A 23,463-nucleotide genomic window follows, 5' to 3' on the forward strand; every position below is an offset into this window, starting at 1 on the left:
GGGAAGAGATGAGAGAGACCCCAAGTCAGAATTGGGGAATTCTCAGAATTTATTACACATTTATCATGCAGCTGCACTGTAGTATTCAGTAATGGCCATGTGCTCTGCAAACATTTAAATAGACAGATTTATTCATCTACATATTAAAGGATGCCTCTATGTACTTTGGCACAGGATGACATGCAATTATACCTAATTTGCTAAGAAGACAGAAAATTGTTGGTCTTCTTGCATATGCCAGAATGTGTGCATACAGCTCATTTCAGAAGAAGTAGTTTGGAATTTTGGTAATTTTGTAAGAGAGTTGGTTTTGAAACAAAGATGAATTCTGGGCTAGAAAATACTTTGTTGCATATAGAAATTGGTTTTAATCAAATCAAACTGATTGAGTTATGAGATTCTCCAAGAGAGTCCCAAAGTAGTATTTTTTGATTTATCTAAAACTGAGAACTGTTTGGATACTGTTCAAGCTCTGGAATGAGCTGGAGTATGAATTTTTGTACAGGATATTAAAACCACCCTATGAAGAATATACAAAATGTTATGATCCACCTATGACAGCTGAACCGGAGATCTACAAAGAAAATAAATAATGAGAGAAAACAATGAAGCTTCAATGGCCATAAGCAAGAATAAAGATATATGGAAAGGAGGCAAAGCTCTGTTTTGCTGAACTCTTCAACCTGAACTCAGCACAAGATTGAAGAAATCTGGGCATAGGCTACCGAACAGCTTAAAGTTCATGCAGTGCCACATGAAATCTGAACACGCAGGGGCAAAGGTCTGCTAAAAAGAAATTTAAGCAATGCTGTGAAAAATTTACTTGGAATATGGTACGGGGCAACAGAAGGAGAACATTCACCGTATGCACTTGAATTGTCAAGTGATGACTCGTTAGGACAGCAATAAAACACCGACTGGCAAAGGCATGCCCAGGGCTTTATGTTCTTATGTTTCTGCTGCTGGGTGGAGGAAGTGCAGCTCAGGTATAGGGCGAAGTAGGTCACAGTTTCTTGACTTAAAAAGAACTAAGAATAAAGGAGATCTGCAAGGGATGACAAAGACAACCACAGTCTGGTACCTTCTGCTTTTCTTACTGCCTGCAGTCGATGAAGGAACAAAAAAAGTGCATGCTAGAAAAATCAGCTTCCCAGCAAATGGAAAAAACTTCCTTATCCTCATTTTTTCTATTCACTCACCAGAGACCTTTCTCTGGCATTTTAAACAAAACCTCAAAGTCTTCCAACTGCCATTAGTGGCAAAATATCTGTCCATGGAGGGAACCCTGGCATCCACTCCGAGTAAGAAAACAACTGATTTAGACCAGGGGAAGGTCTGAAAAGCCCATAGTTTAATTTGAGAACCATTTTTCACCCCATGTCTTGACATACATAGCTGTAAGACTGTCACTTTCCATGTTAACAGATCCAGACTTCGGGAGTGAAACAAGAAGTCTGTGAAGCCCAGGTGATGGGCCTGCTTCCCAGACAACTGTCCCTACAGCAGTCCATCTGTGAGCTTCTGACAGGTGAGCGATCCAGAGCCATTACTCCCTAGGAAAAGGTCTCTCCCTTTTCTGATCTGATGCCAAACTGCGCACCCTGGGCATATCTGACAAAACACGTGGTTGCCTGGTTACCTCGAGAGGAGACATCACTGATGAGTACATCTACCATAGTCCCAGCTCTCTGATGCTGCAGTCTTTGAGGTAAAGGAAGAATACTCTGTCTTTGAGTAAGAAAGCGGGGGCATGGGGCCAAAAGGTTACTCAGGCATGTGAAGAAAAGAACGCCATCTCTCGTGGTCAGGTGATGGCACCCTCTGAAAGCCTATATAGAGAACTTCTAGTGAAAGAATGGGAGGCACATATGTCCTGCTCTTGGAAATTTTTGAGGATTTTCTGCAGGATTATGGTCATGTAGAGAATCCCTGAGCCTGAGAAACTCTGGCTTTGGCCTACAAGCAAGCAGGCCCTGGGAAAGAATGAACAATGCATAAAGAAGAAAAAACGTTACAGCAAGAAGGCCTGAAGGCCTTGGGAAGGAGGAACTGTAAACACTCCCGAGCTCACGAAACTGCTGCACCTGACCAAGTAGAAACTGCAAGTTGCTATGTGAACAAAGCTTGCTTACAGCAAGGTTGCTACATATACAAGGCCTGCTTACAGTAGAGTTGTTACACATATAAAGCTTGTCTTTAGCAAGATGCTGCGTATGCAAAGATTGCCTTTAATAAAAAGTTACACAAACCGAGCTTTCCTCTACCAATGAACAGAGCTTGCTTTCAATAAAGATGCTACATTTGTTAACAAATAATATCAGCTAGGAACCAATCATAATCGATGACATATGTGCTAAGCATTTAACAAATGTATAAAAAGGGCATGTAATTTCGCAATAAATGGGCTCACATCGATCATATTGATCATGGCGTGAAGTCCGTTATTTCATCCCTCGCAACATCGAAGGACGGCAGACAGCATGGAAACTGAAAAGATGTCCATAGGATGAAGAGAGTAAAGGTAGTTTTCAGATTTTCTCTCTCACCCAGTTTCATGGAAGGACTCTGGTGCCACAGGAAGTCACTGCCACCTGACTAAACTCTCTCTGATTAGAGTACGACAGACCCAAAGCCTAGATAGGCAGGAAATGTCATACCCAACACACACTAATGCACAGCAAAACCACTATGTTAAAAACCCAGGCATAACATCGCTTATGTTCAAGTCTTACCTCTAAATCATTAAAAAATAAATGTGTGTCAGCAAGATTAAAAATCATCTCTTCCATTCGCAGTCCAAGGGTCACTGCCATTGGTGGATCCTTAAAAAACAGAAAGCAAGGTTAACTATTTAAACACCTTCAAGTTACATCAGAATTACTTTTAAAACTGCTGTATACAAAGTGCTTTGAAAAATTAACACTGCGGGAAAATTCTCTAAAATCCTTTCAGTATTAAGCTACCTTAATATAATGCTACCAGAAGCGACTGCTGAGGGGAAACGGGGATGTTGAAACACCAAGTTTTTGGAAAGTCAAGGCGTTTGTAACCTGGCTAAACTGACAGGGAAAAATGCAGTGGCCATATGTAAACCTGCATTCTTACAAAAGATATATGTAAGAAAACCAGTATTTATTGTTATAAGCATTTTTCATCCCTGAGCCTTTTATAAAAATATATAACTATCTTGCCTGTCAGTTTGTGGGCAGAAAAAAGCTGAGTCATGGAGGGGTAACTAATTTTTCTGACCCAATGCACTGAACCAGTAGCAGATGTAGGAACAAAATTACTCCATGTGACACCCAGTCCACCGCACAATTCCTCTGATCTCTTGGCTTTTTTTTTGCAACTTTTGGGCACACGGAAGTCCTTGCCAAGGTCATGATAAACTGAACTAGGAAAGGTAGTCATCTCTACCAAACGATTACTTTGTAAGCAATTATCCTACACTCTTGACAGGAAGGTGTGTGTAATTTTCAATTTCTAATGTCTCTGCTTTACAAAAATACTAAAGGTAGTCTGAACCTTCCCCAAATGGAGCTTCACTTCAGATAAATCATCACTGCCTTGTTTACGCTTAGGCCTATATCACTTATTTCCCACAGTTTCTGCTGTTCCAGTATGTATCCTCAAACGGTGCACTTGGTCCTTCTCTGTGTCAATATCTACCCTTCTTCCATGCAGGCACTCACTGATGAATATCCAGGCTCTACTTTACAATTTTATTGCAGGTATTCATTCAACAAAGTGCCTGTAAGTGTTCTTCTAACAGATCTTCAGCATGCCTATCATCTATGGCACAAATCCGTAGGTGGTCCACAGGAATGGCAAACCATATGTAAGTTTGTTTGTTTGCTACAGATCATCCCCTCATTTCTCATGAAATACAGGATTCCTGTCCCTGGATGAGGTTAATTCAAAATGTTGCATCTGTCCATAGGTCAGCTTTCATATTATCAAATGACTGTACCTCAGCATGATACCACAAATCTACAGATCTGCAATGACAGCATGTCTGAGAGAGTACAATGTACTGTAAATATGAGATAATTAATTGTAACTTTGCTAGGCTTGCTAGGAAAGATGTTAAGCCAATCTGCATTATCCTACATTTGTTTTAGAATAAGAATGCACATGGACAGTTCCTGATGCTTAGCTGCAACCTGGTAACTAGTATTACCGTTGCCATAATCATCTGCCTGAGATGGTGGGGTTAACTTTTTTACCTTAATGTACTGCAATGGACTTTTTAAATAGATGTGATCCTTTTCTTATTAAAATAAAGAAAAAAATAATCTTTATTTAATCGTTTTAACTCTGATTGACACTAGCAAGTTTTCAGAAATCCTTTGTTACATACCTTGAGATTAAAAATCTAAAAGTTTACCAGCATCTGGCAATAAAATCACACAAAACCTCAAATGATCATTTGTTAGTACTACGATCAAAGGCTTCCCAATCAGGATCAGACATCTGCTACTCCAGGGCTTCACAATGACAGAATAAAAGATGGCTTCTGCCCTCAAGCACTTAAGAACTAGCGGTAAATTCTGAAACGTAGACTATTTTGACCCTTGCTCATGAAAAAGTCAGACTTGAAGGGAGAACAGTGTACAAGAAATTGTAATGATCCAAAGTTAGACCCAGTCCTCTGTCAGTGAAAGGAAATATTTTTATGTTGACCCTTGACCTGGTCTAGACTACCTTTCAGAAGTAAAAACCAAACGCAGTGCTCAGTAACATAACTTCATCCTCTATGTCTTCTGCAGTCGTGTTCACTGGCTCTGAAAGTCACGTGGCTGAAGGCAGCAGCAAGTGCAAAGGTCAGTTTTCCAAGAGGATGATTAAGGAACGCACGTTAACAGATTTGCAGAACTCATGTAAGATACTTCGACCACAAATCATCAAAATACTCTGGACTCATGAGATTCTTCAAGCCATAATGCTTTTATCAAAATGTCATCACATATAAACATGTGTTTCTCTCTCCTTTCTCTAACATTTTTTCTGTTCACAGTAAATTATAAGGTTTTCTTCCTAAATACAATATAATAAAGAGTATTTGCAATATGCTGCTTTACCTCAATGCTACGAACACTAAGGCATGTGCATAACTTTATGCACAGGTGGTAACTCATTATTATTTATGTGAGTTACGTTATGCACTGGAGTGCTTCCAAGACTGGAATCTCAGACTTTTGATTCTCAGCCTCTTTTTTCCCCCTTCCTGGGTAGAAGCAAACTTAAATGCGGAAATTTGCTATAACATATTCCATTATAATCCAATTTATTTTTACAGAAACTACCAGCTATGTATCACAATTTCCTGCCTTGCCTAGTATAGTTGAAAGACGTAAATGTGACAAAGCTTTTATGATTTTCTTATTAGTACTATTTTTGTAACCAACTATGCCTGACTTTATTACTGTTAAAATGAGATTTCCTATGTTCCTGTTTTAACAAAGGCATGAGTAGGATATTGCTAGGTACTATACGTAAAATAAAATGAAGCAGAAGAATTCATTTCAGCTTAGCATGAAATCAGTCTGGGATCTCCCCATAACAACTTCTGCTAAGAAGAGTCATTGGAATTGAATTCTCAAGACGTGAACAATTCTTCCTTTAATAACTTGGCCAAAACTTGCACTGCAACTGTTTAACAAGAATTAAACATCACAATCCAGCTCTTGCCATGTTAAGTTCATTCCTTCACATATAAAAGTAGACAGACAAAGCAGATTTGTCAGGGTTTTGTGGTTTTATAATGCTGCACAATGTGGAGGAACATCCCAATCATCGTTTTACTATCTTTCCACCTGAAACGGAAGTTGCAGACTGACTCAAGTGGCACAAAGAACTGAGTGTTGAAAAGAAAGTAAGAAATGTGTGCAGCTGATACAGGTTTGAGAAACTGAATAAAAGGAAGACTGAGCTTCTGCCAAAGTGGTATTTTGTGCTGCTATGCGCAAGCATGCACAAAAGAGGAAACAATAATAATAAGAAAAATCTAGACGTTTTCCCCAGTTAATTTGCAGAATAAAGAAGCACAACTTTTTGGCCCTCAGAGGCACGATTTTAGCCAGATATCATTAGCGTGCAAAAGAGTCAAGACTAGCTACAGCACTTCTGTATACCAAAATACAAATCATTTTAGTTACGTTAGTATGAAGGCACTAAAGTGGAGCCAGACTGTCTGTCTGTGGACTTCTATACTAGAGTGGTCCATCCACTGAAATGACTCCTGGGACACTAGGTAAAAATATCCTGGGAGGACCAATATTTAAATATTGCGACCAACAGGAAAATGACTGGAACAAAGCCCCAAAAAGCTCAGTGTCCATTAGTTGAAGAAAACTATTTAATATTGTCTTGGAAGGTCAGGTTTCAGCCCAAGATATTCAAAATAATTTCATTTAATGGAAAAAGTAATACAAACATACCAAACTTTTCTTATAAAATCTCAGAAAACAAATAGATAAATAAGACTGTCAGGTAGGTTAATTGTGACAGGAATTTGTATTTGTGAAGCCTTGAAAATATGCAAGAAAACAAGCAAAATACACTAATAATATTGTAAGAATAGATTTTCAAGGGATGGCTGTCCTGAACAGATTTACACCACCACTGACCTCCAGAAAAAGTGGAAATGCTTAAGTTAAGCACCAATATTTTTAAGTTAGACACTTCCATACTTTATGTAGGAATCTCAGATTTACGTTCAGCCCTCACTCTCTTAGAGGGAACACTTGTTCCCAGGAGAGCTTCATGTGGGTGGCAATGGAGGAAGAGAATACAGCTCTCCTTAATAACCATATCTGATGGCTTCTGAAGGAAAAATCACATACTCCATAGGGAGTTTCTGTTCCACACTCTCTAGAAGGCAGTAGGAAAATGGGCTCGGAGGCCTCAGACAATGAGGGAGTGAATGGACAGGACAACTGGAGGTCATAAGAGACACACTATTAATATAGGCAGACAACAGCATATTTATGAGTGAATTTGGGAATATCATCATGGGTGCTAATGTTGACAAAACTTTTCTGTTTAATGACTGGACAAGCAAACAGTAAGCAATAAAAAACTTCTGAGCCCTTTCCAGAGAAGTGTACATGGTTAATGTACTCCCCAACAAGTTTCTGCATTAGTAATGCTATCAAAAATGTCCTAATGTGATGATAAATTGTCAATTTGTTGTGACTTTTGCACTTGAAAATCATTCTCCCCTTTCTAAGGTCACAAGTGACTTTCACTCTTTTTACCAGTTTCATCTTGAGCCACAGCATTTGTCTGGGCATCCTTGAGCTCTGGAATGACCTGGGAGAAATGCATGAAATATAAATGCTCAGAGGTAGACAAAACTCCAGCTTATTCAGCCTTAAATCAGCAAGAATAACTGGAATGTAATGGAACAAAGAATACACACTGTTCACAGGGACTAAGAATGTATCTCATAAATTTTAACAGATGATGACATCTCCTAACACTTGTCCTGTCACGTCAGCAAATCCTTACTTAAGAGCTCAGCATTGTAGAAAATGGTATCTGCCAACTGGTGCTCAGCTGCAAAAACCATCATCAGCCACACAAGTCACAATATAACAGCTCAAATGGCAACGTCCATAATTTACTACTGCAGTAAATAATTAAAAATAGAAATGTACCAGTTTTATGAAGGACGAAGCAGATGAGCTAACGAGTTGAACAACAAGAGGTACTCTTACTGCTGAGAAGCTGCACAGTTTCCCTGAAACCTAACAGACATCAAGTGTAGTTTTTATTCTCTTTTTATGTTAGCTTTAACTAGCTCAATAAAGAAACCTCTACACCAAAAGTCAGACAGAGACACCCACAGGTAGAAAACAGAATGCCACATAATATTCCTCTGGTAAATTCTGTACTTTAAATAACAAAGTGAGTGTCCATTCTCAACTTCAGGAATCCTCAGGCATAAGTCAGAAATCTGATGTTCTCTTGACAAACACATGACCTGAAACTTGACTGCTGGATCCAGGCCTTCCTCAACCTTAACCTCTGCCAATGAATGTCCCATTGCCTATCCCTCCTCGAGACTGCTTGGTTTGCCCTTCCCTTTTCTCTTCTACTTCAACTGCTTGTTAAACTGTTGAAATGTTTTGAGAGAGAGACTGTTTGTCGGCTGGTACCACTGCAGCTCTCAGGTGCTCCTGCACACAATTATTGGTCCCTCCACCTTGCCATGACTGCGTGAGTGCTACCTCCACATGCTGCACCTCCCCTCACTGCATGTCCTGCTCAGCCTGAATTGGAGCAGAGCAGAGAGAGCAGAAGACTCCTTTCTGCATGTTTCGTTTTCACCCAGTTACTGCAAGAAATAGGGTAAAGAGCAAGATCTAGTGGAAAAGGAGGATGAAAGTTTATGTGTCAAGGAGAAGATGAGAAAAAACTGAGGTGAAAATCCTTGCCTGTCTGCATATGCACACTAGCTCTAAACCCAGTATCTCACTCCTTGAAAGTATGAAATGAGCACACTTTGTGTAAGAAGATACCTTCACTTAAAGCAATGTTCACATTAAAGACTCATGAATTGCATTTGGAATATTTAAATATGAGGGAAGGGCAAAGCTCTGCTTTTTCTGTGATTTTTTGTTGTTGTTGTTTTTGGGGAGTAACATGATTATGTTATACAAAATGGGTTCACAAAATGCATATGGAAGAACATAGTATGCATAGCTGAGCATCTATGTAACATTACACACCTTTATTTTTAAGAATCAGACAGCAAATCATCACAGTTAAATAATTTTGTATCATCACTATTTTACACTATCCTGTTTTTTTCTTTCTTTTTTTTTTCTTCATTGTGAAGTAACAATTTTATACCACTTTTCCAAGATAAACACCTCTCTCAACACTTTTGAAAGACCTATGTGCTCACAAGATTTTCACTGAGAACCTTACAATTCATGGACTATTTACTCTCATAGAAACCCAAATCTCCTAATAATCCAGACTTCAGCCTGCGTTAGCACCTTGTTTACAGATGGAAATCATATGCAGAAAAGATAAGGGCCACATCTGCCAAACAGGTCATGCACCAGAGACTGACTGAGGTCCAGCTGCGTTATCTTTCCCTTCTCCCATCTCTAATCTCTTAGGCACTTAGGCTCAGACACATCCCATCTTAAGTTCCAGCAACACTTCAATGACATGCACAAGTTAAAGCCTACTCATGATAAGCTCTCCCTGTATTCTCTTTCCTACTTCTCTAGCCTCCTTGCAGTCAACAAAATACATTGGCAATTAGTCATTACCTTCCCAATGAGTTCTCTATCAATATGGCAACGGTAGTCACTGAAGGAAGGAAAAAGTCTACTACTTTTATTTTACAGTCTCTGGAAAGGAACACATTTCCCTACTTCTATGGTTGCTACCTATCAGTACAGAAGAAAAAGGATTTTACTTAAAAGTTACTCTCCTTTTGCTTCATGGTTATTCATTACATTAATTTATTTATGCTGATCTCAGCAGTATAACTACATTAATTTCACTTGCCCTCGAGATACTTTTAGTTTATACAAAACAACTTTATCTGCTATGATTACTACTGTCTGTTAATTTGCCATTACTGTTTCTAAAGACTCTGTATGGAGAGTCAATTATAGCAGCAGATGTGCTTTTAAAGAACAGTGGTACTGGGATTTTTTCAAATGTCCCTAGTCATAACAAAGTGAGAAACCAAGAAGAATTACACTTCTGCTGCTGTCTCTAAGACCGCTTTCAAAGGTATTCTCAGAGGTTTGTGAGCCACAAAATGTGCTGTGACTTTTAAAACTTTGTATTAAAGATGACTTAGTTTTTACTCACATATTATGTGAGATGGTGCATGGGATGTAAACATCCTACAGGCTCAATCAAAAAAGAATGAAAGGAATGACTACATCACTGGGGCAACTCAGCAAGTTCTGTAGCAGTCTGTGGGTTGCACTCAAAAATTATAAAATTGTTCATGTTTGGCTAGGTTTCTCTCTCGTTTTGATAACTATGTTAGGAATAGTTCTGACAGTCACTGTTGTTACAGTGTTTGAAAAACAGCAGGGGTTTTTGACAGAGTACTGAAAGGTGCACTGATTTGGCACTCTAAAACTGCAAAACAAGCAAGGCTGTGTTTTACAAGACATGAATAACTACCCTTATCTTAGCATTCCAAAAACACTTTTTTTTTTTAATAGGCCTGTGAGTTTTCCTATTAGCATTGTCTTTTAATAACAGCTGTCTGAAAAAACGGAGGACTGGCCCATCCATGGTTATAGCTCACAGATCTAGCTTAAGGACATTGCTAACCCACAGGCTGGGGAGGTGTGTGTGGAAAATATTTCTCTAAATGTACTGTTTCTTATGTCCTTTTCTTGAGCATCTGATTCTGGCCACAATAAAGAGGCATGAAACTTAGGCTAAAAACAAGCCCTTTGACACAGTATGGGCAATGGCACAACACCTACAAAACCTGCATCCATGTATTTGCGTACCAATAATCTCCCTGTCCATTCTCTTCCCTTGCATACATTTGCCCTAATTTATTGCTCTATCCAGGCCTTTAGCTCTACCCCTCCCAGTTCACTCCTGCTGCTATGCACTGGTCTTCCCACCGGTCCCTGGTCCCTTTTCCCCTTGCCCACGCACCATTCCCTGGGCTCCCACACCAGCTCTGACTCAGCAGGGAAGCTCCCACCCCTGAGGGTTGCCACACCTGCCTCTCTCACTCTTCCTCCTGCTCTCTGCTCTGTGACCTGAACTGCTTTTGGACCTCATCAGAGGGGAGAGGATGAGTACAACTGTCTGCTTGAGAAAGGGATTCACTCCCCGGCATTACTCACCCCGAAGCCAGCCAACGGAAAAGATGGGGAGTCAAAGAATAACATCTGCAGTTGGCCTTGAAGCAGGCCTGTCTCTTCCTTGCAAATTCCAACGCCTCAGTTTCACCATAAATTCATCCATCGCTCCAGTTTATTTCTTATTTCTTCATCTATGCATCCCAACAGTCAGTTATTTCCATTTGTCCATTAACTCTATTATCTCCCTGCAATGTTTCTTCCAACGTACCTCAGGAACTCATCCTTATTCCGCTATAAATTCTTCCCTTTGCTTCAGCCCTGCCTCATATATTACGCTTAGCATCTGTGTTGCATTTCTCTCCTTGACTTTCCACAGTAACGCTCTGAAAACGAGGTTTACTGTACTCTTACCCCCCAAACCGTGATGAACACGTAAGGTGAAAAACAGGAACGCGTGCAGGCCACATCACTCTGACCCAGTGAATCGATGCAGAATTCATGGTTCACATACCTTGCCGTACTTCTGTGCATAGGATCCTGTGAGCAGTGAATGAAAAACTATGATTGTTTCATCCAAATCCCACACAAATACACGCTGAAATAAAGAAGAAGGGATAGTATTATTAAAAAAATAACACCACCCACCATTCCACCCAGGTGACTGAAAGTCAACTCAGTGCTAAAGTTTAACAAATCGTTTAACCAAGCAAGTTTTCCCTGAAAATCAGCAATAACAGTTTATCATGCATGGTAAAAAGTCAGAAGGAGAGCAACTTTTGAACTCTTCAACCATTTATTTGTCCCCTAAAAAGCTTTTCAAAACAGCTGCATAACACAGATTTCAGAAACGTCACGGGGGTTAAACATAATTGTTAAGTATAAAGAGTATTCTCAATTTCCTGCAAGTCTTACTGATTCAAGGTTCTCCTGCATAGCTAGAACTAAGTCTTGGGTAAAAGTGCTATATGCCACATATAATGTCATACAGAATGCAAATAATGCTGTAGGATAAAATGAATTATTCTAACTCAAGAAAAAAAAAAGGGGGGGGGAAGGAGAAACTCCTTATATTGACAAGGGGTTCATTTTCACTGGTAAACTATAAAAGAAACAGGAAAACTGAAGTGTAAAAAGTTAGAGTCTTTTCACTGGAAAACTTAAATCCTTTGAATAGCAAAGTATGTGTTAACATTTTCTGTATAAAAGCAATGTCATTTACATGCAGTGCCTGGTGCTGCAGCCCACCCTGCCACCCCAGGAGTGGCTGTGCGGCCAGCCAAGTTCCACCAGGTCTGCTGCTGTGCCAGGAGCCGGTTAGAGAAGGCACAGCAGTAGGGCTGGCCAGGGCTGCTGGCTCCCAGTGCCAGTCCGATGGCATCAGGGGACACACTGAACCGGCGGGCAGCCTGTTCCCATGGTGCCAGAGATGGAGTGCTGCATATACACACGGGCACCCCGCTCCCTCCTCCTCCTGCTGCTGTACAGCAGCGCACTGCTAACGCTGGAGTAATAAGACTATAATTACTCTGTTGCTAAGAGGTCACTTGTGTTTTAAATCGTCACCCCATATATTAGGCAGATATATTTCTTCACTAAGGCACTGATCTTGCACATACTTAAGTACAGCCATAACTCTGCTGATGTAAGCCGCCTCGCTGAAATCCACTGACGTTACTTACAAAGCACAAGGACAAACCTGTGCTTAAGTATTTGAAAGGCCATGGCTAGATGATCCTGCATATTTATACTGTGTTCATAAACACATGTAATTAAGCTGAGCAACATATTTGAGATTTGCTATTAAAAAAAAAAAGAACAGAACATGACAATTTTGAATATGGAAGTCTCAACAATTCTGGTGTTCTATTGCATGAGAAACTGAAACCCACAATCTTAGAGCTAAAAAGGGCAAGGCTGAATCACATTTACTTTTCTGCCTAACTCTGTCATTCAGAAGAGTAGTGTTTCATTGTGCATGTATGTTAAAACAGCAGATAGTATCTGTTATATTCAGTTGGTGAGACCGAGTCCATGATGTTTTCTAAAATGCTTTAAGCTATTTCTAGAGCTGTAGCTTTCAGAATTTACTTTACATCAGAAGAAGCCGCCACATGACCATTCATCAATTACTCCAGGCATACCTCCAAATCACTGTCCGGAGGGGGTGATGGATTATTCTTCCGCCCTCTACCCCGAGACTTTGACCCAGAACTCCTACATGTTCTCTCATCAAGATCTTTGATTGGCGTGGAGGGGCTCTGCACTGTGTCAAACTCACCTGTAAAGTCAACCAATCATGGCAAAATTAGTGCTGCTTTTTAAATAATAAGCTTCTTTCCTCATAGCTAGCCATGTCTGCATGCAGACTCAACCACAAGATGCACCTGAAGATGTTGTACAAAATGAGTGATGGCATGGTTTGCCTTATGTAGATGGAACAGGCAGATACCAAAACCACTTCTGACTTTACCAACAAAACATGGGTAACAATGAAGGGAACAAGGGAAGGATTAAAACGACACATATGCATGTACAGACATATAAACAAATACACATCCAAAATACTGATATATCCAAGTAAGATGTATTTTAAGTCACACTAATAACTTCTCAAAACATGAGGTGCCTTTAGTCATAGTTCATTTCCCACATTTGGAGTTCAGTTAGACTTATTTCCAAGCCCTGCATTAACACTTACCAGAACACCCTTTGGCACTCACCCACGTGCCAGAAGAGCCAGTCAGCTTCCTGCTTCATCTCCTCCTCCCATGTCACCTGCTCTTCAGTAGAGTTCACTTTTTTTTTCACCTTACTTCTGCCCATAAATTGGCAGAAGAAAGTCATAATATTAAATGCATTATTTCAGTTACTACCAGAAAGAGGGTGAAGTCATACTTGCTACATTCTGATCATCTTTCTCTAAGCATCAGCTATTGTCTGCTGTCGGAGAGAAGATGTGCTAGAAGGACCTCTGATGTGGCACAGTAGAGTTGCTCTTAACAGAGACCCATCCCTGATTTACCCATTTAAACTCTTTGCCTCTACTGGTAACAAAGGACTTTAGAGGTGATCACAAACCAGTAACTATGTAAGACAGACAGACTGAAGAAGGTAGCTCCAGGAAGGATGGTGTGAAACTTTCCCTTACAAAGTATTTTTATGCCATAGCTCATACATTTAATGCCCTTTTAAAAGTGCTAGCAATAAATGCAGTTTGGCTAGGTTCCTCAGTGTCAAATGACATAAATCATCCATCATCTATCCTATGAACAATTTAATTTTTCTCCCTTAAAGAAGGAAAGGATAAAGCTTAGATCTTACATCTACTACAGACTTTGAGTCAAGGCAGTCCTTGTGCTGCATGTAATCCTGTGTTTCTGGGCCACTTTGGTAATATTTGTTAAAAGTGCTCATGATGGCACTTCTGCAGAATACAGTAACACTTGGTAAAAACATTTCCCAAGAATCATCTACGATGCATCTGATTCTGAGCTGGTATCTGAACATCCTTAATTTTCACTAAAGAGTCCCTAAGTGTCAAGCAGATCAAGGAGAGTCATTTTTCTGCTCTGTTCTGAACTTGCAAGACCACTTCTGGAAAAATGTCTAGTTTTGTGTTTCCGAGTAGAAAGGAAACAATTGACAAGCTGGAGTTAGCCCAGGTGAAGGCCACCAAGACAGTTAAGGGGCTGAGTATGCAAGAGGAAAGGCTGAGTGACTCTTCAGAGAGGTATGCAGAGAAAGGACAAGATGAAACAGATAGAAATCACTGCAAGGGATGCTCCCATTGGGTACAAAGAAAAAATCCTTGACTCAGAGTGGTCAGGCCCTGTGACAGGTCCCCAGAGAGGCTGTGCATTTTCCATCCTTGGAGATACTTAAATCTCCATTGGACACAGCCCTGAGCAACATGATCTAAGTTGGCTTGTCCATGAGTAGGTTGGACCAAAAGACCCACATAGATCCCTTCTACTGTGAATGACTGTTTCTGTGATCTTCCCTGGGTCATTCACCTCATTCTCCCTCCACAACAAAGAAAAATCCAATTCTGGTCCAGCAAGCTCTAAGAAGAAAAATAGACTGCAGTCTCAATTAAGAAACTGTGCATAATGTAAAACAACAGTTAAATTCTTAATCTATTCCATCATTTATTTATACCTTACAGTGAACTACATACAGAAGATTATTAAAATAAATACAGTGGGAAGATATATTTATCTATCTCGACTGGAAAAATACGGTTGTATTTCTTGGAAGAATAAGGCTTCAGCCGATAATGTCACATTCCCAAATGGGAGCTCTAGATATTGTGAGGAAAGAATTCAAGATTCAAGGAAAGGGGAGAACAAGAAGAAAGTTAGTTCCTTAGCATTTGGTTAGGACATTTACTGTGAGAAGGACATAATCCAGGTTCCACTGCCTTCTCCTGGGCATGCTGGTTGAAATATAGACATATTTTCATGACCAAGAATACACACCCCTTTACTCTCCAGTGTTTTCCTCCATGAAACAGGAGGAAATCAAAATCTGTCTGTCTCACAACCTGGGAAAGTACTCAAATCATTCTATCACCTGGAAGAAGATACTACTACTTTTTTCTTGAACTAGGTAATGACTAGTTCAATGTCGTAAAACCAATGCGCTTCTCTGCTTGTGCAGAGCAGAGACAAACTTTCAGGCAGAAGATAAAAAGATTTTTTCAAACCTGGAATTTGAGAATTTATTCTAGATATCACTAGGTGGGTCTGTCCTGATTCGGATAAGGATCATATGCATTCTATAGTAGTTTCTCTTCAGCCCAAACTCTTCTTTGTTAAGAAACGAGCAGCAATAATAATATCTAATAAACAATGTTCCCATGCTGGTTTTACTCTGTCCCTACAGAAGGGAGAGAGAGTTCTTGTTGACTAATAATTTCTATTCCCAGCGAACGGTGTTGATGTCAGTAAGGACACTGCAGGCACTGGAGCAATCAATTAAGTCACATTATCTTAGTTCTTTCTCCATAAGAAGAACAGCAAAATATACTTTGGTAAATGTACAAATGTGCAAAAAGGTTCTTCATAACCATAATTCTCATGTAGAAAGATCCTACACTGACTTCGAAAGATGTTCTCAGTATGCAAGAGTTCTGTATGAAAATATAATTTCCTAAATTTTTCTGACAGTGGAAGAAATATCCCAAAATAAAACTCCAGAAATGAAAAGGCAGAACTTAATTAAGTTGAATGTTTACATTATTACCCCAAAAGTCATCATATTTATAACATTTCAATATTTTACAACAAATCAAGACTCATTTTTACAGTAATGTATTAAAACATCTGTTCTCAATGACTGGGTTTACTCTAATCTACCAAAAATAAAATATAAAACCAGCCTTGTTCTAAATGTTCTCTGAAAGTATCTAAAAAGTGAAGTAAATAACTTCAATCTTCATTTAGCATTAGCCATTACGAGTTGCCTCAGGCTTCTGCTTGGGTCAATGCTGTACATGATTGCGTAATTATCCATTAATCAGTACTATAACTAATCACTGTACCTTGTAAGTTCTAGATATTTAAAGCCAACTTTATTTCATTATGCTAATCTCTAAATCAGAATGAGCAGCTGTCTCTTACTTGAACGCAAGGTATGCATCTATTTTAGAACTGCAGAAGTCAGTAGTGCATGGGTTTTTGAACAACTGTAGGCTAAATTGCTTGATTTTCTTTTGACCAACAGCAGGGTAAAGGAGCAACTTCATTTTCTTATCCTCCGTTTGCTTTAGAAATGAGGCCAATGCTGATAAAAGAAAAACTTCAGCATGTAACTTAAAAGAATGTGAGAAATTCTAGTACCAGAGTACTGAAAACCTTACCCTCAAGAAGAGTTTGTACTGTATCTCATACAAGACAACAGTTTTTCTTGCAATGTTTGAAATTTTTTAGCCTCTCCAATATTCAACACATGCCTAATAAACATATGTCATTGCCTTCTCCCACTGCATCTATGAGCAGCATCAGAGATTCAATAAAGCAAGAGGAAAATGTTAAAACCAGAACACTGAAGAACCACTTTATCAAAGATGCTCATACACTGGTTCATCTCCAGCATGAAGCCTCCCATGCCGTGGAGACCTTGCAGAGAGACAATACAAGACACTGATTTTCTCAAGAATATGTGGGAATAACAAAGGACAAGGAAAAGTATACAGGACATGCACAATTTTCAAAACATCACTTCTGAGTACTGCTCACAGTCTTTTAAAAATACTTCACATATGATTTTTGTTATGGATGTCCTGCAACTGTTGAAATTTCATTTGATTGATTTCAAGTTACCTCTTAGCTTTTTATTCCTAAATTTGCATTCTGAGACTACTGAATACCATTTCATGCTTTGATCAAAATCCAAGGGAATGTGTATCTCCCTATATCCATTCCATACCATCCCACAAACACACATACACTGTCTTTAAAAATCAGCCTGAGGAAAACTGTTGGCAAAGAAAACTTTCAACTCATGCAATTAAAATTTCAACTTTTTAATGATAACAAGAAAAAAAAGGAAGAGCTGCCATTAGCAGGGAACAGTTCCCTGGGAATACAGCTGAGGCCCAGAGCCTGGTGCTGCAGTGATGTGTGTGATGGGCAAAATTGGGCAGGCAAACCCAGTCCCTTTTGGTTACTGCAACTACTTCACTGATGTTTTTTTAGAGACTTGTGCTAATAACCAATTGCTCTATTCTTAGATACCCAAGTTTGTGAATTAGGAAACACAGCTTGTATACCTTTACAGCAATACTTGAGAACATGTAGTTGGATACAGCAATGTCCCAATATCAGTAATTTTTATTTCAAAATTTACTAAAGGTTTGTTACCACATGGTTGTTTTCAGCACTAACAGATCCCTACCAGACTGATGTAACTTTTTTCAGGCCTGCTCCTTCCACATACAAACATCTCAGTCTGCAAAGAGCTTTATTGAACTAACAAACAAACGAGACAGGTTTCCTAACTAAACAAAGAAAAAAAACCAAGGCTTCTTTTGGCTGGTTTGCATAATACAGTTTTCTGAAAGGCATGAGTTTAAAATGTCAATATTCAGACAAGTTGGATAGGGAAATCTTGTCTTTATACAAGTACAGAATAAAATACAAAAAATATTTTCACCTGAATGTAAGTCTGTACCTGGTTGACTAGTCAGGCCAGGGAGAGAGTCCTGTAACTGGTAGGTTGATGATGATGAAGTGCCATCAGCTGTGTTGTTTGAGGTCATATATGCACCATATGTTGATGCTGAGTAATACTGTGCATATTGATTTTGGCCAAAAGCTGTATATGATGGATAATCCTAGAACAGCAAATATAGCAGAGTATTTAATTAAGTAGAGTAATGAGTAGTTTCTCCATTAAATATTTGTAAGGGTGCAATCATCTGACTTTGCAAGCATTTTGGGGGTTTACCTTAGATTATTTTAAAATTTAGGGATATTTAACATTTTTTAAATTTAAGGATGTCTACTACAGGACTACAGGGAGGATGCTGAAGTATTTAAATGCCAAATGATTCAACAAGGCTTCCACTGAAAGCTAGGCTTCACACAGAAAATAGCATTGAGCCACAGTAGGTCTACTTCAAGATAACAGATCTAAATTATCATGCTATCATTAGAGTTATATATATATTAGAGGAGGCTGAGAGGAGACCTGATCACTGCCTACAACTACCTGAAAGGAGGTTGTGGAGAAGTGGGTGTTGGTCTCTTCTCCCTAATGACAGATGATCGGACGAGGGGGAATGGACTCAAGCTGGGTCAGGGGAGGTTTAGATTGGATGTAAGGAAGAAGTTCTTCACTGAAAGGGTTATCACACACTGGAACAGGCTGCCCAGGGAGGTGGTGGAGTCACCATCCCTGGATGTGTTTAAGAGACGGGTGGATGAGGTGCTGAGAGATATGGGTTAGTGGTGGACAGATACGGTTGGACTGGATGATCTCTAAGGTCTTTTCCAGCCTAGTGATTCTATGATTCTATATAAACCCTTTTGTAATTGACATACAAAAATGTTAGTATTCATACCTGTTGTGAACTACTGAAGTTCGTAGAATTTGAAACAGAATTATTTGCATAAATAGTGGATGATGGTGTAAAACTAGAACCTGAAATTAAAAAATACAATTAACTGCAAGAACTTGCTTGTGAATCTAAATAAAATTCTAAATACAGTATTCTATGTTAAGATACAGACGAATCAAAAGAACAAACAACTTTTATTTTCTATTTAAACAAGAAAACATTGTAATAAAACTTTAAAAGAAATGAAACGCTACTTCCACACATTCAGGCATACATTCTGCTTTCCACCGTGCAAGGAAGATAATGGCACTGAGTCATTACACTGATTGAGAAAGCATTTTTCAGTTTACTGCAGTGTCTCATCTCTCCTCAAATACTGTTATTTCTCTTTTGCCTTGATTTCTAAGTTCTAACACTTCAATGTATGTTCGCTTATGAAACAAAAACTTTCCAAAGAAAAATGATCCAGTGTTTCTAATCAATCTGTGATAAGGCATGTTCTTGCTTCCAATGTGTCAGAGGATTCATATTTTAATTTCTAATAGTTAATAAATTAACCGTTGTATATGAAGCTTAAAAATTATCCAAATAAAACAGGTTATCAATGATTAAAAGTTAATAAGTGAATTAATAATTGAGTAATAAATGAAAGCATAAATGTGAATTAGGGAGAAATTCTAACAAATTACGTTAATCCAAAGAGAAACAAGTATCAAGTGATGTCATACTCAGACACATGGAAACAAGGAAAAGTGACTTGTGTATGTTAATAAATACAACAAATGCTTCCAGTCCTGCCATGTGACTTTACCCCATAACAAAATGAAAGTGCAAATAGGGACTGCCTTGCATGAGCAGATCTAAAATAACAGATAAATAAAATGAATACATACATTTATATTAGTACTGGGAAAAAAAAAATACTTAGCTTTAAATTTTAGAGGTAAAACTAGCTGTCAGTGATAAAAGTACTTGCCAGAACACAGAAAAACGGAGGGAAAACATATCATAAGTATGAGGGAAGAGGGGCCATTGGTAGCAGTGGGATGGAATGAGCCTTGACAGTGGTGGCTACTCACCTGGCATCTGGTAAGAGTAGGGTGTTTGGCCTGGCTGTGGGGTGGAAAACCCTGGGCTGTAACTGAGGCAGCCACTCTGCAGTGGTGATTGGGTCTGCGAGAGCCCACTTTCCGTCTTGATGCCTGGCAACATTACACCCAAATCTGTATAAGAAATTAATTGTCAACTGATTCTTTAAATACTTTCTTACAGTTGGGAAAATTAAAAAAAAAAAAGAAAGCAAAAAAGTTCATGTTGGGATTGCTCTTACTTCTATGAAGGTGAAGTAATAAGAAGTCAAATACCGTAAGTGGGTAAGCTGTACGGCTGTCCTGTCTGCGAGTAGGCTGTATAGACCGCTGGTTGCTGCATTCCTGAATACTGGGTTTGTCCGGCATAGGCAGACATTGTTTGAGCTGCTGGTGTAGAAAGAATGTGTGGATAGGGCCTAAATATTAGGAAAAATATCATTACTGTGGCAACAAATACTTTGTATGTTGATTCAAGCAATGAAGTAAAGAAAAAGGTTTAAAGACGTCCAAAGGCAGTTCATTATTCTGCCAACTGCTCCTCTTCTGGGATTTATTCCATCCCCCACTGAAATAAGCTGAAAAACCATTCCGTCTCACATTCCCCAGGGCATGGTGAAAATTTTGCGCTGTCCCATCACCACAATTTAATTCTCAAGCCACGGCATCCAGCTCAAGGTGGACTGTGCCACCGCAATATGGCTTTTTATGGATTTGACCCCTTTCAGCTGAGATCAGTATGCTTATATCAGAAAAGCCCCCATACATTTTTAGTCCACTGGAGGGAAACTTACACTAGAAGAATAAAGGAAATACAGAGGTGAACATTAAAGCTACTCCAATACATCCTCTGTGTAGGGTTCTGCTTCAACAGACATCTAGCCTCTAGCTTCAATGGGAGATGGGTCATGCCCATTGAGAGAAGCACGAAAAATATTGACAGCAATACTTTGGTAACCAGATGGGCTTTAAACATTTGGAAAATATGGGCTAGAGAAACAGAATGGAAATAAAAATGGCCTCTTATTTATGAATACTGGGGTTTTATGGGCAGATTGAAAAAAATCAAGTTTAAAATTTTTGCCCTCCAGAGTTGCAAAAGCACACAGAGAAGCATTTGTCTTGGATTGTTTTGTAAGTCAAATAAGACTTTATGGACCAAGAGTTGAATAAACACACTCTGCAGAATTACGCTAACTGAAACCTGGCCATTAAAAGCCATGACTAAATTTCAGATTCTAATTTTTTTTTTTTTAGTTTTTTTCATTCTAATTAGTTCAGTACAGTTGGCAGCAGTTACTATCAGAAAAGGATTACTCATTAATTTAGATGCCAATGAATTATAACAGTAGATTAAAAATTCTATTAAACCATGTAATGTATTTGGCCAGAAGTATCTGATATGGTTTGCCAAAACCTGTTTTAAGTGGAATGAGGGCTGTTCTTAGTTTAGGCACATACTTTCTGTATCAATAAATATTGGCTATCATGATATGAATGCAAACTTGTTAAAGAAACTTGAAAAAGTCTATCAAAGTCACACAGGTCACTGTACTGAATACAGGGAAACACAGATGACATATACTGCAGTCAAGCACCTTTGTGCACAACACCGACTGCAGAACAAGCAAACTGATAAGCTGTGAACTGCAGCAGTTTCACATAACATCTTTGGTGCTTTTTCCTAAAATTCCTGCTCCTGGATTCATGTGACTGCTCTGTTTTCTTCAAAATAAGTGAAATAAATTTTGCATTCCTAACAACACCTATTGTCTAAAATAATAATTAAAAAAAGAGATTAAAAACTAATCAAATTTATTTGCTTTTTAAATCTTATGGTATAGGAGAAGGAAAGGGTGGTTCATGAATATTTGGAAGTGTTTGGCAGTGCTGGCACTGGGAAGGTCTATGACAGGGTTACCCTTCAGTATGGTCCTTGCACACGCAATTGTGATTTCTAAATATAAACTGTCTTCTTCAAAATAAGCCTGTCTACATTGCCAGCACCACTAAGATGCTGATGTCTGATTTTTTCCTTCTGTTGTGTGCAGATATTCGAAACTATTTCTTGTGCAGCAATACCATTCTGCACAGCGCAGGATCTTAGTCTGCAGCTACGTGAGGAAAAAACAGTCAGAGAGCGAGCTATAACAGAGTCAGTACTGCGGATTAAGTATTTTTCTTTCTCTCTGTTTCTTCTGCTGAGGAACACTTGTTTGCAACAAACCACAGGACTGCCTACAGCCAAGGTCAATTCCCTGTAAAAGACTAGACGAGGTGCAGACACTAACTTGGAGGGATATATCTGCGGAGAGTACTGGTGCGCTGATCTTGGGCTGTAGCCACTGCTTGTTATTACTGCAAAACAGAAAACAAGAGTACGGCAGTTAGGAACAGCATGAGACCAATCCCGCCCAACAGTCTCAATACTCGTGCAGCCACATTAGCAGAGAAACTTACTGAAAGGCACAGCTTTTCAATGAACTAGATGTCACCTGAATTGCAACATATTAATACAAAAATCTAAAAACTCCCAAATTGCTCAGTGTTGTACAGAACTCTTTAGTTGGTATGGGTATGTCGTGCTTTTTCAGCTTGACTGACCTGTTTCTGAATGTATGGGAGAGGCGGGTATTTCATACCTAATCTGCGATCCACACACCATAGATCTTTCACATTTGCAAGTTGTACACAAATTGGGAGTTAAAAAGAATCTTGTGATTTAACATATGGTATTGCATGGGGTTGAAATAACACGTACATACTTTTAAAGCCTCACACTGACAAGTTTAATACTGGTTAGGAAAAATATGTTTTGTATGGCTGTGGTTAATTTCAGTCAGTTTAGGTATTGGAGGATACTGGATTGACTACTAGAAAACAAATGCGATTCCTTATCAACACGTCGGCTAGAACACAGCCTCTAACAACAATATTTTTATTTCAAAAGTAAGCATAAACAGTCCTGTCCAGTAGCCATCAAAATTGCACGTCTATACTATTCACAGCTGCATTCTTCCAAGAAAGCTAACAGAACAATAGTCATATCCCATTAAAATTTCATTCAGAAGCAGTGCTGATGCTGGATTAATTCCAAGTGGTTCGAAGTTTCTCTTTCCCATGTCTTGACTAAGACAGATGTATTCCAAATATATGTGTACTCTAAAGTGTTGAACCAATCCCTTCAGAGCTAATCCATACTGGGCAAACATACAGAGTGGCTTTATTAGGCCATCTGCTGCTCATTCACTTTTCAAAAGATTAGAGTAGTACACAATGAAGCCCTGGAATTTCTTTAGTCTAATCAATCATAGTTGTACTTCAAAGCGTACCCTCTTCCTGAGTTGTTCGTAATGGTAGTAGAAATGAACTTTCAGAATTATATAAGTGACAAATAGGTTTAGGTTACTAACTATTTTATGAAACATGATATATTTCCACATCCAGGGCTAATTAACATCCTTGAGATCTATTGCTTTGAACATACGCAAAACTGTTTTTC

General features: G+C 38.9%; 1 protein-coding gene across 2 annotated transcripts in view; it reads right to left on the bottom strand.

Annotated features, from left to right (window-relative positions):
• Positions 1–22,317, bottom strand: part of EYA4 (EYA transcriptional coactivator and phosphatase 4) — a 35,252-nt gene extending 12,935 nt beyond the window's left edge. Inside the window, exons 1-9 of one of the 2 annotated variants that reach the window (XM_010159285.1) lie at positions 22,253–22,317; positions 21,575–21,577; positions 20,238–20,380; positions 19,953–20,075; positions 18,877–18,956; positions 17,967–18,147; positions 12,953–13,089; positions 11,323–11,406; positions 2,733–2,822 (exon numbers count right to left, since the gene is read on the bottom strand). In XM_010159285.1, the coding sequence (XP_010157587.1) occupies positions 2,733–2,822; positions 11,323–11,406; positions 12,953–13,089; positions 17,967–18,147; positions 18,877–18,956; positions 19,953–20,075; positions 20,238–20,340 (798 nt within the window). In that variant the 5' untranslated portion in view covers positions 20,341–20,380; positions 21,575–21,577; positions 22,253–22,317. The remainder of the gene's footprint in view (positions 1–2,732; positions 2,823–11,322; positions 11,407–12,952; positions 13,090–17,966; positions 18,148–18,876; positions 18,957–19,952; positions 20,076–20,237; positions 20,381–21,574; positions 21,578–22,252) is intronic. The other variant, XM_010159286.1, reaches the window with a different exon arrangement.
• Positions 22,318–23,463: the final 1,146 nt, after the last annotated feature.

The sequence above is a fragment of the Eurypyga helias genome, unplaced genomic scaffold (assembly GCF_000690775.1).
Source record: "Eurypyga helias isolate BGI_N326 unplaced genomic scaffold, ASM69077v1 scaffold9639, whole genome shotgun sequence".
In the NCBI taxonomy this organism is placed as follows: domain Eukaryota; kingdom Metazoa; phylum Chordata; class Aves; order Eurypygiformes; family Eurypygidae; genus Eurypyga; species Eurypyga helias.